The following is a 13,390-nucleotide window of genomic DNA, read 5'->3' on the forward strand; positions in this document are numbered from 1 at the left end:
AATTGTTGTGTTAAAAAAAAAAAAAAAGGGGGGGGGGGGGAATCTGTTGTGAAATATGGGAAATATGATGATCCACCTAGTCTCGCTTCATGATTGTTTATTCCCAGCCAGTGCAAGCTTCAGGATCATATTTATCCCTCCCACAACACAGGACAATTTAGTTGTTTAGGTTCTGTAACATCATGTTATATAGCTGGTACCGAATGCAGTAAGGGAGACCATTTTACCTAATCTTAGCTGCCAAAACACTAATTCTGTGAATCTGCAGTTTTGATGCTGAAATGGAAAGGGCTATCAAAATACCCACTGGAGTTTTAGCTCAGCAAACAGGCTGCAGCCTCTGCAGTTGCAAGGGTGGCTTGCTTGTCCTTCGGAGAGCTGCGAGAAAACGTGGACTTGCAGGTTTGTTTTCAAGTATATTACCAGCTGAAATGTCTGGAAAGAGAACATTTTCCTCAAGAGGCTCTGTGGCTCCCTGGTGATCAGTCGTTCTAACAGTATGAAATACACTCATCAGATCAGAGGTGATCCTTAGGGCTCAGGCACGCGAACAGGCTAGGGTGTGGGAAGATAAGAACTGGGTCAGGCCAAAGGTCTGTCAATATCAGGAGCTGCTTCTTGGAAACAGCAGCATCTTTGGGTGCCTTGAGGAAGAGGAGGAACTGAGCGAGTGTCCGCAATCCCTCCCCAAACCTCTGCATCTTCTCATGTGTAGCTCAGGGCATCTCGTGAACTGGATATCACTTTTGTCCATTAAGTAACTTCCAGTAAATTTTCTCATTCAAGTGCTTGCCCAGGCTCTCCAGGAGACATTTAGCAACCTGTGCCAACAATGAGTCCCATGAGTCTGCTCTCTGCTGTGTAGCAAGCGAATCCTGTTCATATAGGCAGTTTTGCTGCCTTTTCCTTCTTGCACACAGGCGATCGCTGTTCGCCTTCTCTGTGCCACTGATGATGTTGTCGATACAGCTTGAGGAGCGACCACGTTGCAGCTGAGCTATGGTAATCGCTATCTGCATGCCCTTGGTCAGTGGCAAAGGGAAGTTATGGAGTTTAGCCTTAGGCTAAGCAGTAAATAGGCTCAATTAGTTTAAGTTTGCTGTGGGTTAAGAGCACGTACCCAGATAGACACCGCAAGTCGACTAAAGTAGTAAAATGTGTCCAGAACCTGAAAAAATACTTCGTATTTATGAATATCAACACACATTGCAAACACATATTCTCTTTCCTTATTTCTCTCTTATCACTGGTTTCTGTTCACAAATAATAGGGCTTTTACCAGACCTAGCTAGCTGCAGGGTTAAGCCTTGGACAAACAACATACTCAGATTTTGTTCAGCAAAAATGTACTTGTTTTTCCCTGCCCCGAAAAGGACAACTGTAGTTTAAATCATAACATATGTTGTCTCCATTGTTCTTGCATTAGTCATATAAAAGGCATGTCCTACCTAAAACTTCACACAATACAGCGTGACAGTTTCTTGGGTGGGTAGAGTATTTATTACTCTAGGAGTAAATAAATTACTAGGATCTCAGGCTGTCCTTTGCATATATGCCTGCTCTCTATACATCATTTATATAAATTGGCTGTGCCACTGGTTAGAAATTCCTGGCTTTGTTTTTTGGAAAGGAGTAGTGGGGTCAGCGATCGAGGGTCGTGTATGTGTTTTTTCAGATGCTTGGGGGACTTTGGATATTAAACAAAAATGTGCTTGTGTTTACCATTACTTTGAAGCATCAGATGTTGGTCATTCTTCCTTCAGTTTGTTTTGTTTTCTCTTTTTTGGGCTAAATGGTTCTTTGCCAACGGTCTGTGGAAGACTCAGCCTCACACTGGCCTACCCCACCACTCCTCACATGCTGAATACTTGGAACATGGATGATGTCCTTTTCCTAATTTTCTTAATCGGCCCCGGTGATAGCATCAGCCTGTTCTGACTCACATTACCTTTAGCACCTATGGGCTCGTTAAGGGAACTACTAACCATCACAAGACTTCTTTTGGGACTCTCACCACATCCCAGCAAGAAGTCAACCAACCTGCCCCCATTTCAGGATAAAACACATTTAAGTGGCTTGCCCAAGGTGGTTACTTTGCCATGAGGTCCACCTCAGCATCCATCCCCATAAGCAAGGTTTTGCTGCAGTGGCTTTGTTCCCAGTTCACATTCCACTTTTGTTTATCTTTTCACCAAAATTTGACTGCAGTGGGGTGTTCAGAGTTGAAAAGGCAGTAATTGCAATGGCATAGATAGTCAGAAGGTCTTTAAATTGCAAACACCGTGTTTGCCTCCTCTGGCAAGGCATGTCAGTTTTATGGTCCCACTGTAATGCTTTTAAATGCCGTTTTCCCCACAAAAACTGCTGAGTGGCATCTCTGTATGAGATATAAAGGAGGAATGAAGCCCCCATCTAATTCCTCTGACTTCAGTAAAATTGATTAGGGAGGACGTCAGCACTCATTTAAAAACAGGCAGTTTAGAGACTTCACAACTGTAATTTCAAGGAACTTGTTCCTGATTTTTTAGATGTTTAGAGCTCACCAGAGAGAGTCTGGTAACAATGAATTGCTGTGAATGAAATTTAGTTTTAAGTTTTGCTCCGTGTCTTTTTATCTTGCTCGTATTTACTTTCAGATACTGATGTTCGACCTAATATATTTAGACTCCCTGAGCAAATTTAATCATTTCCAGACTCCCCATCTCCTGATCTTAGATAGGCGCTATGTATTTTCTCATATCTCAGTTCATTTACTTCTACATTTATGCAAGATCAGTATCTGTAGGTCTGTAGAAATGTTGGCTTTCTAAATATAGGCCTCAATTTTTTCTCTGATTTCAGAACTAAATCACCATTCTGGAAGAATGGCTTAGAAGTTTCTCAATATCTCAGTAATGGAATTATTTACCTAGAAAAAGCTTTTTTTTCCCCCTTTTTTTTGTTGTTGCCTTTTTTTCCTTGCAACAAGGAGATATGGGAAATCTGGAATTAGCTCCCTCATCTGCCTCAGTGGATTTGAACCCAGATGATAAGCAGTCTTTCTAAAGTCATTAATTTCAGATTCTTGATTATCTCAGTTGCCATCAGCCAAGGGGAGCCTGGAGGAGACTAATTACGGATAAACCAGATATCTCTGTGTTATTATAGGAGCAAAGGCAGAAGTAAATAGCCAGGTTACGCAGCCCAACTTCTTCTTTGCCTCAGCAGGGCCCTTCTCTCAAGAACAGCAACCGCTATGACATTGCCTAATTGAGTCTTAAGTAGCCTAACTGCCCCAGTGACCCTGTTTGGGTGGCTCTTCCAGAGAAGAAAATATCTTATTCCCTTTTCTTGATCTGGACACAACTCAAAAACATTAGTATGCCCTTGATTTTCCTTTTTGTTTTCTGAAGAAACTACCTTTTTAAGGAGATCTTAAATTGCCCAGGCCTTGAACTCACAGCACACGGCTTTTCCAGAGAAACGTTTCTGCAATTCACGGACATGATTCCAAGATATTTGGGCACTTGTAGGCCATAAATTATTAAAAGAAACCAAAAGATCTGCCTTTTTAGCCCTTTGTAAGGATTTGCTCAGCTATCTGACCTGAGAAGGGCTTTTCTAAGCCCTCGTCTCAGCACTTCACTGTTGCCTCATAAACTCTGTTGACCCAAGGGACAGATTTGTTGAATAGTTCCTGCTTTAAATGAAAAGTGAGAGGAAGAGAAATAGATGTGTAAAAGTGCCCAAGGAGAGGAGAGTCCATCATCCCCCCTGCTTTGTTGATGGCTCAGTACAGAGGAAGACAACATCAACTCCTGCTTCTTTCTGGACGGATTGAAAACCTTAGACAAATGGGCATGCAAGCTGCAGACCTGTGTAGCATACCAGCAACTGTGCTGTGGCTTCTTGGTCCTTCAGGTTGCCCAAATCTGGCTTCAGCTCCTTGGGACACCCCAGCACCGACCCACAGAGCCCTCCTCACATGCCATGCACCTTCCTCTTTCTTTGATGGTAGGTTTTTTCCTTACGCTCAACAGTCCTATCACAAAGATGTGCTACCAGCATTATAGCACAAGCAGGAGACACTGCAAAGATCTCACAGTCCAGAGTTGACATAAAGTAGGAAAAAAAAAAAAAAAAAGGTGTAAGCAAATAAAACAGCAGACTTGCAGAAGGGTGAAGACTTCAGTGTTGACCTTGCGCAGTCATTTGTTTCTTCTGTGTCCAGTTCTGGGCTCCCCATTTCAAGAAGGACAAGGAACTACTGAAGAGAGTCCAGTGGAGGGATATGAAGATGATTAGGAGACTGGAGCACCTCTCTTATGAGAAAAGGCTGAAAGAGCTGGGTCTGTTTAGCTTGGAAAAGAGGAGACTGAGAGGGGATCTCATCAATGGTTACAAATATCTTAAGGGCAGGTGACAGGAGGATGGGGCCAGATGCTTTTCAGTGGTGCCCAGCGACAGCATAAGGAGCAATGGGCACAAACCCAAACACAGGAAGTTCCATCTGAGTATGAGGAAAAACATCTTTACTTTTAGGGTGACAGAGCACTGGAACAGGCTGCCCAAAGAGGCTGTGGAGTCTCCTTCTCTAGAGATGTTCAAAACCCGCCTGGATGCAATCCTATGCAACCTGCTCTGGGTGACCTGCTTTAGCAGGGGGGGTTGGACTGGGTCATCTGGGGAGGTCCCTTCCAACCCCTGCCATTCTGGGATTCTGCGGTTCTGTGAATCTCCTGTAACTGCTGAGCCCTTCACTACAGAGTTGAAAGAGCCCAAAAGGCCAGATACAGCTGTGGAATTATCAAGTCTGTAGCAGCTTCTCTTTTCTACAAGACTCCTTTGCTCCTCTTGGGGACAAATTGTCCTGCACCCTTGTTAAATGTTTTTGCATCAAGTATGCTTCAATAATACACAAAATATGCTTCAATTGCAAGAATATCATCTGAGAAACTGTTACATCTTCACTCTGAGCTGTTAAGTGCTTTTGCACAGGAGTAGTTTATCTGTAATATGGGGAGGGAGGACTTGTCTGAAAGTAATTTATGGGTGGTTTTGGTCTGAGTCAAATCCTGGACTGAACAAGTAGCATAAACAACAGAGGAGGGGGGGGAGGGGACCTATTTTCCATAACTCTCCCAAGTGTTAAGCTTTTGCTTTGTCAAAGGCTGTGCCTGCCTGCTCTGATGAGAAATGTTGTGGTGTGAACTAACATGATCCTAAACGAGAGATACACAAAATGGATCTATTTTTATTCTGCCACTGGCTTGCTGAATGACCTTGCGTAAATCACATCCCCATACCTCATTTTCAATTATGTAAATTAGGGATAAAAATTATTCACCTTCTTAAAGCGTTTTGAGATGTACTGATGCAAAGCTAGATGCTATGATTTTAACACCTCACAATTAACACTCCATTTCTAGCGATCTGATGTTGCTATCGAAACTCCCACCACTTTCTGGGAGATGTCTCATGTGGAGGGCTTGAGGGATAGATAGGCATCTAACCAGGCAGGGGATAAATAATGTCAGAAGACACAAGGCCAATGCATTGTCTTTGCAATGGTCATTACTTTATGTTTCAGAAAATGTGAAAAGAAAAAAAAAATGCAATTAGGGAGCTAAGCAGCACTGGTTGATGGTTGTGAATGGCTGGGCAGCAGCAATTCTTCACTGGCCCCTGAGAAGTCAATGTCCCGAGCAAGATTTTTCTTTTTCTCCTATGGGAACATAAGCACCAGTGATGACAACTATTATCCTTGACTGGGCATCAACCACTGTCAAAATGAAACCAAAGATCTGCTGCTGATGGACAAGGGATGGAGAGGAAATTCCATTACTATGGCTGCAAATAGTGGAGACAGTGTAACTTCCGCGGATGTGCGTACATCCAAGCCTAGATGTGGTTCTGCAAGTACAGATTTGATCCCACCAGCTCTTGCTTTGCAAGGAATCGTTAATATTCACTGAAGCAAGGTCAAGGACCAGGTCCCTCATGAGTGGTGAGCCCACCAGACTCAATTAATTCTCACTCTTTTTATCACATCCTCCCACGTTTCTGCATGTGTCAGAACAGCTTAAATAAAATTTTAAATTTTAAAATTTATTTTAAAATATTAATTTTAGGGGTGAATACAGTCTGGGCCAAGTGGTGACTGTTCCCAAGAGGAGCTAAGGAAACTTTTGGTGCTGCAAGTTGGGGTTGTAGTTAAACAAAGCAGTAACTTCATTATCTGTGTCACACCTACTGCTTCCAAAGTCAGGCTCGATTGCGCTAATCACTGCAAAAATACATGACAAGGAGCTTACAGACCAACCTGTTTGTCCAACGTCAGGAAAGTACAGATTTTTAGCATCACCTGGGACAAAGGCAAAATGGTCCCATGAAGACCTTGCCTTGCCCAGCATCTTCCAGTTGTCAGCTTGGACCCTTTTAGAAAGGAGGATAAATGGGACAAATAGCTGCTCTTTTGGATGAGGACAAAAAAAAGTGATTCTGTTTTTCCCAAAGCTCTTCTCCTCCTCTAATTACATTTGAAATGTTTTGCATGTCATTGAAAATGTCACTTCCAGCTGCGGACCATTAAGGAGCCCTCATGGCACAGCCATGGGTTTTATTAGGGCAGGTTTGCTGCTGGGGATTTCAATGGCAGCAAAACAGGCCTGGAGTGAAGTACCTTTTGTTACAAGCGTCGAACTCTTGTTATGGTGATGGGGGCTCTTCCACAAAGGCTCAGTGGTGGCCAAACTATTTTAAAGACCGAGACCTGAATAATCAAGCAGGAACTGCTCAGATATGTGCTATTTATTCCCTTCTGCCCCAAAGCAGTAGCGGAGACAAATGTAGTGGTGCTGGTTTGTACTGGTGTCACTGCAGAAAGGCCCACGATGTTCTCCAAGGCATTCGTGCAGTTGATTTATTCCTGAGCCCTTCTTCTCCTGGTGCTGTTGGCAAAGGTGCCAAAGAGATACAACCAGATCTGCTCTGTCTTTTCTGCAACCACTGCAAGTTGAATGATGGAGCAGCTGCGGCTTTCATGGTGGGTCAAGATCCATCATCCAACAGTATCCTGGCATTCAGGGAAAAGGCTGATGAGCCCTCGCTGCAGAGATCCTCCAGTTTCTTTTGTGTGGCCAGGCTGTGCGAGCAGTGGTCAGGACCTAGGGAAGTCCTTCCACCCTGCTACGTCCACACTGCCTCCTCTTCCTCACTCCCTCACTGATGCCCACCCCATAAACCAGCTTGTGCCGAGGATTTGATGCCTCCAGGTCTACACCCATATGGGATGTAGTTCTTTTTCCTGTTGCTTCTCAGGTGCTGGAATGTCTCTGAGCCCATTGTTCCACAAAAGCTGGACAGAAACAGAAGGTGGAAAAAGGGTAATATCCTGAAACCAGGATTTCATGACTTGAAAAGTGGTTCTCCAAACAGTTTCTTCTCCTTCCACTGATGTGACCTCTTGCATGCAGAGCCAGCTCAGCAGAGGGAAAGTCTTAGATTTAAACTCTGTGCATAACTGGACTTTGTGGTTTTTTCTGTATCAATACAAAAAGAAAGTAAATGTATCTTTTCCCAGTCTGAAACAAGAGAAAAACAATTATTTTTCTCGTAAAGCAGAATATTTTCTTCAACCCTGGATAAATCCTTCCATTTCCATATCAGTTTTTAAATGGGGTTTAATGCTGTGCCAGTGAAACCCATGATGTGACGCCATTCCTGGCACCAGGGGACATGGACAGGGTGGGAAGATATGCTGTGCTGGACGTAGCCAGTACAACATTCACCTGGTGTGAATTATTTCTCTTGAGAAATAAAAGGCGCTAAAGGATACCTCTACAGCTTCCAGGTCTCCTAATCTAATTTAAGATGCTAACCATCAGGAATGAAAACAGAAAAAAGAAAAGACCAATTCCAGTGAGAGGGAAGAGAAATATTTTTTCCTTAAAGCAACCAGGAGGATGCTTTCAGGCAGTAGCATGACTTTCCTAAGACTGACCAGCCAGCTCCTTGATTTGAGGCACCCTTGTGCTGTAAGGAACACCCTGCTGGTATGTGCTTTTCAGTGTCGATCCCCTGACAAACCCCAGAGCTTGCACTTAAAATAGCCCAGAGCTGATAAATGCATCTTTCGCGGGGAACACCAGGAAAAGCTGCACTTTGTGCTTCCTTTGCCCTCAACACCAACATGTGCTGGAAGGTCAGCTCTGGCACATCTCTCCCCGTGACACAAGAGCAGGATTTTATTGCAGCTCTCCTGGTGAGCGGCTGCTGGGACCTGGCTGGAGAAGAGGGAGGAGGGGGGGTGTGTATCTCATTCAGTCCCTCTCTCGATACCACTGCTTAGCACTGATCCCGTCCCAGTCATGCTGTTCAATGCTAGCAACAGGACTAAGATCACCAATTTATTCTCTCCTGGTCTGCAGTCATTGATCTCTCTCACTGGAGGAGGATAGGATGTTTTCTTTCTTTCATCCTGTACTGTTTTAACTAAAGTTTTGACGGAAGCAGAGCAGCCTCCTGAATATGTTGGATTGAACTTAAATGGAAATCAGCCTGCCAAAAAGATTAGTGGCTGACACTGCCAACACGTTTAGAATAAATTTCCAAACAGCCCTGAAGAGCAAGTTGCTCCAGTTAGGGTGCAGTGGGAGCCCTGGGGAACTTGGTAAGATCTGCCCAGGAGGCAGTAAACTGGTGAGGATCTGAGAGGGTATTGCGTTCCAGCTCACCCCCAAAACCCCTTCATACCATTGTTCTGCTGCTGGAGCCTGGAGGAGGTCATGCATGTTTGGGTGGCACATCCAGCTCCCCTGCACCCATGGTATTTGCACAGGTCTTGTCATCGGCACATGGCACTGTCCTCCCAGTGCAAGAGAAACGTGGATGTACTGGAGAATCCAGTGAAGGGCCACAAAGGTGATTAAGCAATTGGAGGGTCTGTTGCATGAGGAGAGGCTGAGAGATCCGGGACTGTTCAGCCTGGAGAAGATGAGGCTCAGGAGGATTTTATCAATGTGTACAAATATCTGATGGGGGGGTAAAGAAGATGGAGCCAGACTCTTCCCAGCAGTGCCCAGTAACAGGACAAGAGGCAATAGGCACAAACTGAAATACAGGAAATTCCAATTTAAGTATAAGAAAAAAGCTTTTTTTTTGCTGCACAGGTAATCAAACACTGGCGTAGGTTGCCCAGAGAGGTTGTTGAGTCTCCATCCTTGTAGATATACAAAACCTGACCAGACACAGCCCTGAGCAACCTGCTTTAGTTGACCTTGCTCTAAAGGGATTCACTAAATGTTCACCAGAATATTGTTGGACTAAATGTTCACCAGAGGTCCCTTCCAGCCACAATGATTCTGCAATTCTGTGCCCCCTAAATTTAAGGGGCAAGTGATGTCTTTCGTTGAGGTCTGTGCTTTGTATCAGGTGATTTCCTATCTTGAAGACGATTCAGGAAGACCAAATACAAAACAGGAATGGCTGTGAGGCTGATACAGAGCTGCCAACACTGGTGTGGGGGGATCACAGTCCACGGGAGCAGGGTGACTTGTCAACCTAACTCAAAAAGGTGCCATCATTTTCTTTTCAGGGCTAAAGAAGATTACTATTTGCAAACTAAGGAAGTAGACACATGGCAGTGGGTTCTTGGAAGAGCAAGAGCTGTATAATGTCTCTGGGATGTAAATAATAAGTCAGCAGTGATAGCTCATCATGAACATAACCTTTCTTTGTCTGACTAATAGCAGGACTTGTAAGTAGAACTGTCAGAATCTCCCATCCCCTCAAGCTCAACAAGGACTTCTATTTCAACAAAGAAATCAGAAAAATGTTCCCAAATGCCCTTTTCTTCATGTTCAAGTTGCTTTTCCACTGGAAAAAAAAAAAAAAAAAGGAAGTAGAAAACTAACAGGGAACTGAGTCCTCAGAACGCCCCAAGGCAAAAGTTAGGTGATTTGGTGGTCCCAGCTGGAGCATCCATCACTTTAATCTTTTCTACGTTCATGGCCAGCCACAGCAATAATGAATTCACCCTGGTTGCTTGGCAAGATCAGGATAGCATGGGTGATTTCCTTGCGTATGCTAGCTGGCAGGGTCAAAGGAGCGATTTGTAATCTACCTTCTGACCTTCAAATCCAAATATGAAGGGTTTGGGGGCCATACAGAAAGCCATTACACCCTACAGCTTGTGGCCAACTAGCACTCCCAAAACATGAAGGGACCCCCACAAATGATGCACACACTGATATATCTTTCTTAATGACTACAGACATGTGTGGTGGAGGGGTGGGGTTAGCTGGGATGTGAACACTTATCTTTGTTTTGGCTTTAAGGCTTCATGTTTCCCTTAAAATGGAAGGAAGAATCAGCAGTGGTTTCTGTGATAGAAGCTGCTCCATTAGCTTTTGCTCCCAAACCACCTGATTTCCAGGAGATTTCATGCTTCTGGCTCTGGCAAACAATTCTGCAGGGCCCTGATTTCCCTGGGGCTTTGTAAGGGTCTGTTGTCCCTAAACTGCAGCAGTGCTTCTTCCAGGGATGGTTCCTGTGCTAGGGGTGGTTGACAGGAGGCACACCAGCCCCAGCTTTCCCTGCTCACTGCTGCTGCTACTGGTATTGCAGAAGACCCATCTTGTGCAAAGTGCTGAGCAAGGACAAGAGATGGCCCCTTGCCCAGGGAGCTTAAAATCTAATTTATCTGGGACCAGGCTCCAACATCCTTATATCTGATCAAAAGCCAGGGAGTCCTTCAAAAGCATGGCCTGACTCTAGAAGGGGGAGGCATCAGATGATGGTCTTGAGCAGGTCATCATTGCTTTTGGTATCAGAACAGAGTCATTATCTGAAGCAAATATGGATCTTTTCTAGCACCAGCAGGTTGCTCGTGAGGAGAGGTATCTCACCTCCTTACCCAAGCTATGTGAAAACATGAAAATATTTTGTACTTTGTTGTTTTACTAGGAATTGCACCAGGCTGGCACTTGGAATATATTGATGTGAAGGACTCTGCCATGGACAAGACGTTTCGCTTCCAATGCGATCGCTGGCTGGCTAAAGGTGAAGACGATGGGCAGCTCATAAGGGAACTGGCTTGTGCCAATAACGATATCTTGGAACTGAAGGAACGGACCGGTAAGTTTAGAGTTGACTTGTGGCATTTGCTGAGGGACCTCAGAGGCCATAGGACCACAGCTCCTGCAAGCTGTTCCGCTAAGGATTCCTGTGCAACAGGCATTTGTATTTGCAGGCTTTAAGGGCTGGATTATTTAAGGTACTCTTCAGTTCAAAAGTGCAGTGCTGTGATAAGAAAGCAACAAATCAGGATTTATGAGGAAGAAAAAGATCTCATTCTGGGTTGAAAATTAAGAGGGGCCCATCTGCAGTGGTTCAATCCAGCAGTAAGCCGTAAGGACATATAGTTATGGTGTCATTAGAAATAATGGGCTTGAGGCTTTGAGGTGGAAAATAAGCTCAGTCCTTAAAGCTTTGTAAGTAACACTGCTTCAGCTTTCTCCTTAACATGTTCTGGGCTAGTAGCCCAAGTATCCTGGCTGAACATGACAGCTGAGCTTAACACCCCGTAGCCCTGAGTCTGCTCTGGGTAATTCCACTGAGTCCAAGGTAATTATACTGGTGTCTAATGTGGTGAGCGAGCAAGAGTTATTCAACTGCACTGATGATAGCAAAGCGCATCTCAAGAACTCCCGCACCGCAATGCTTTTCTTCAGGAGAGTCCTGGAGAGTCTATAATCACATTGCTTCAGTGCGATTTCACTCTGCCCCTACAGAAAAACCAGCCTTGTGATTGTCGTTTTGGGTATTTACATGCCACCACGGCATCTGAGCCGTGGGTGGCATGTGGGTGGGTACACGGAGACCCTCACTGTCCCCATTAGGAACAGTGGCACAAAACCTGTAGGATTTGGTCTGTGTTAAAAAGGGAATGCTTAGTACAGCAGGGAGCTGGACACAGCTTGTTCAAGAGCAGCTTCGTCTACTCTTGCTAGCTGATCGAGCAGTACTCGTATTCTTAATCTGCTCTATCCCTGCATGAATTCCAGAGCACATAGAAGTCAAAAGTCCCACAGATTTCAGTGTGGTTCCATCCTTTTTTTGCAAATGCTTTCTTGTGTGCTGTGATAAATATTAGGAAGAGAGTTTTTAAGCAAAGTGACATTCAAATGAAGAGATCTTTCTGGCCATCTGCTCTTCCTTTTCTGTTTAACGTGTGTGTTAATTACGCTTTAAAGCCTATGAGATTGTCACAGTAACAAGCGACAGAGAGGATGCAGAAACAAAGGAAAACATCTGGATCATCTTAGAAGGAAAGCTGGGCCGCTCGAAAGAATTCCTTATGGAAAACTCCTCTAAGAAAAGGAGATTTGAAAGGTAGTGGGACTGGATGGTGGGCTAGAGGAACACCCTACCAGCTGTGTGTCTTCCATAGATGCCACCTTTTCTCCAGGATGGTCTACAGAGATGCTGTTTCTCATCCCCCTTCCAAAAAGCCTCATGGCTTCTCACTCAGAGTAAAAGATGTAAAATTCATTTCTGATGGACAGACACAGAGCGGGTTTAAAAATTATAGGAAAAAGGCATTTGGTAGAAGGAACTGTAGATGATGCATGTGTGCGTGTGTGTCCTTTTGTATTAATACACACAAATCGGCTGCTGGCAAGTCCCCAGGGAGGCTGTGTATTTTTGAGCTGGGAGGAGCAGAAGGAAGCTGGAGGTGTTTTTAGTTCCTTTCAGAGCATCTCACTGGCAGTGAGAATCAGAGAGAAAGTAAAAATAGTTGGAGGCTAAACGTTGTCAGAGCTGCTCAGATTTGATTTTCCAGACAAATCGGGGTGGGGGGGTTAAGGCTGAAAGATCACTGTCGTGCAAGGAAAGCCGAATATCAGCCTCACACACAGACGAGCTGGAGGCGCAACTATTAACATGGGGCAGATTCCTCTTCCTATGTGTGACAAAAGTGCTCCAGATGTGAGATGGGTTTCTACTTTGTCTAAGGACACAGCACGCCCTTAGGAGATGGGAACCTCTTCAATGCCAAGGACTCTGTGGATGTTCAGTTGTTTTGCAGGGAGGAAAGGTTTTTCTTCTGGCTCTGTAAAGGAAGATGAAATTACAGCTTATGTGGACTCTAGTATGAATGGCTGGGATTTCATGTGAAACATGAAAGATGGGGAGGAGCTTCCTCCTGACCTTCAGCCGATGGTGTTTGCAGTGGAGTTAAAGACATCGCTCTCCAAAGCATTAGTCACAGTCCATCCTTGGAGGCAGGCTGGAATAAGGACCAGTCCAAGGAGATAACAGATACACAAGGGATGTGACAAGGAGCCAGCCAAGGGTTTGACAGAGACCTATTGTTTCTCTAAACTGTTTTCAAGCTGAGCTTCAGGAA

General features: G+C 44.6%; 1 protein-coding gene across 1 annotated transcript in view; it reads left to right on the plus strand.

The window, feature by feature from the left end:
• Window positions 1-13,390, plus strand: part of LOXHD1 (lipoxygenase homology domains 1) — a 164,089-nt gene that overhangs the window by 147,012 nt on the left and 3,687 nt on the right. The window contains exons 39-40 of the mRNA XM_035903101.1: window positions 10,945-11,115; window positions 12,234-12,372. Of these exons, the coding sequence (XP_035758994.1) occupies window positions 10,945-11,115; window positions 12,234-12,372 (310 nt within the window). The remainder of the gene's footprint in view (window positions 1-10,944; window positions 11,116-12,233; window positions 12,373-13,390) is intronic.

The sequence above is a fragment of the Egretta garzetta genome, unplaced genomic scaffold (genome assembly GCF_000687185.1).
Source record: "Egretta garzetta isolate BGI_Z169 unplaced genomic scaffold, ASM68718v1 scaffold179, whole genome shotgun sequence".
NCBI lineage: Eukaryota > Metazoa > Chordata > Aves > Pelecaniformes > Ardeidae > Egretta > Egretta garzetta.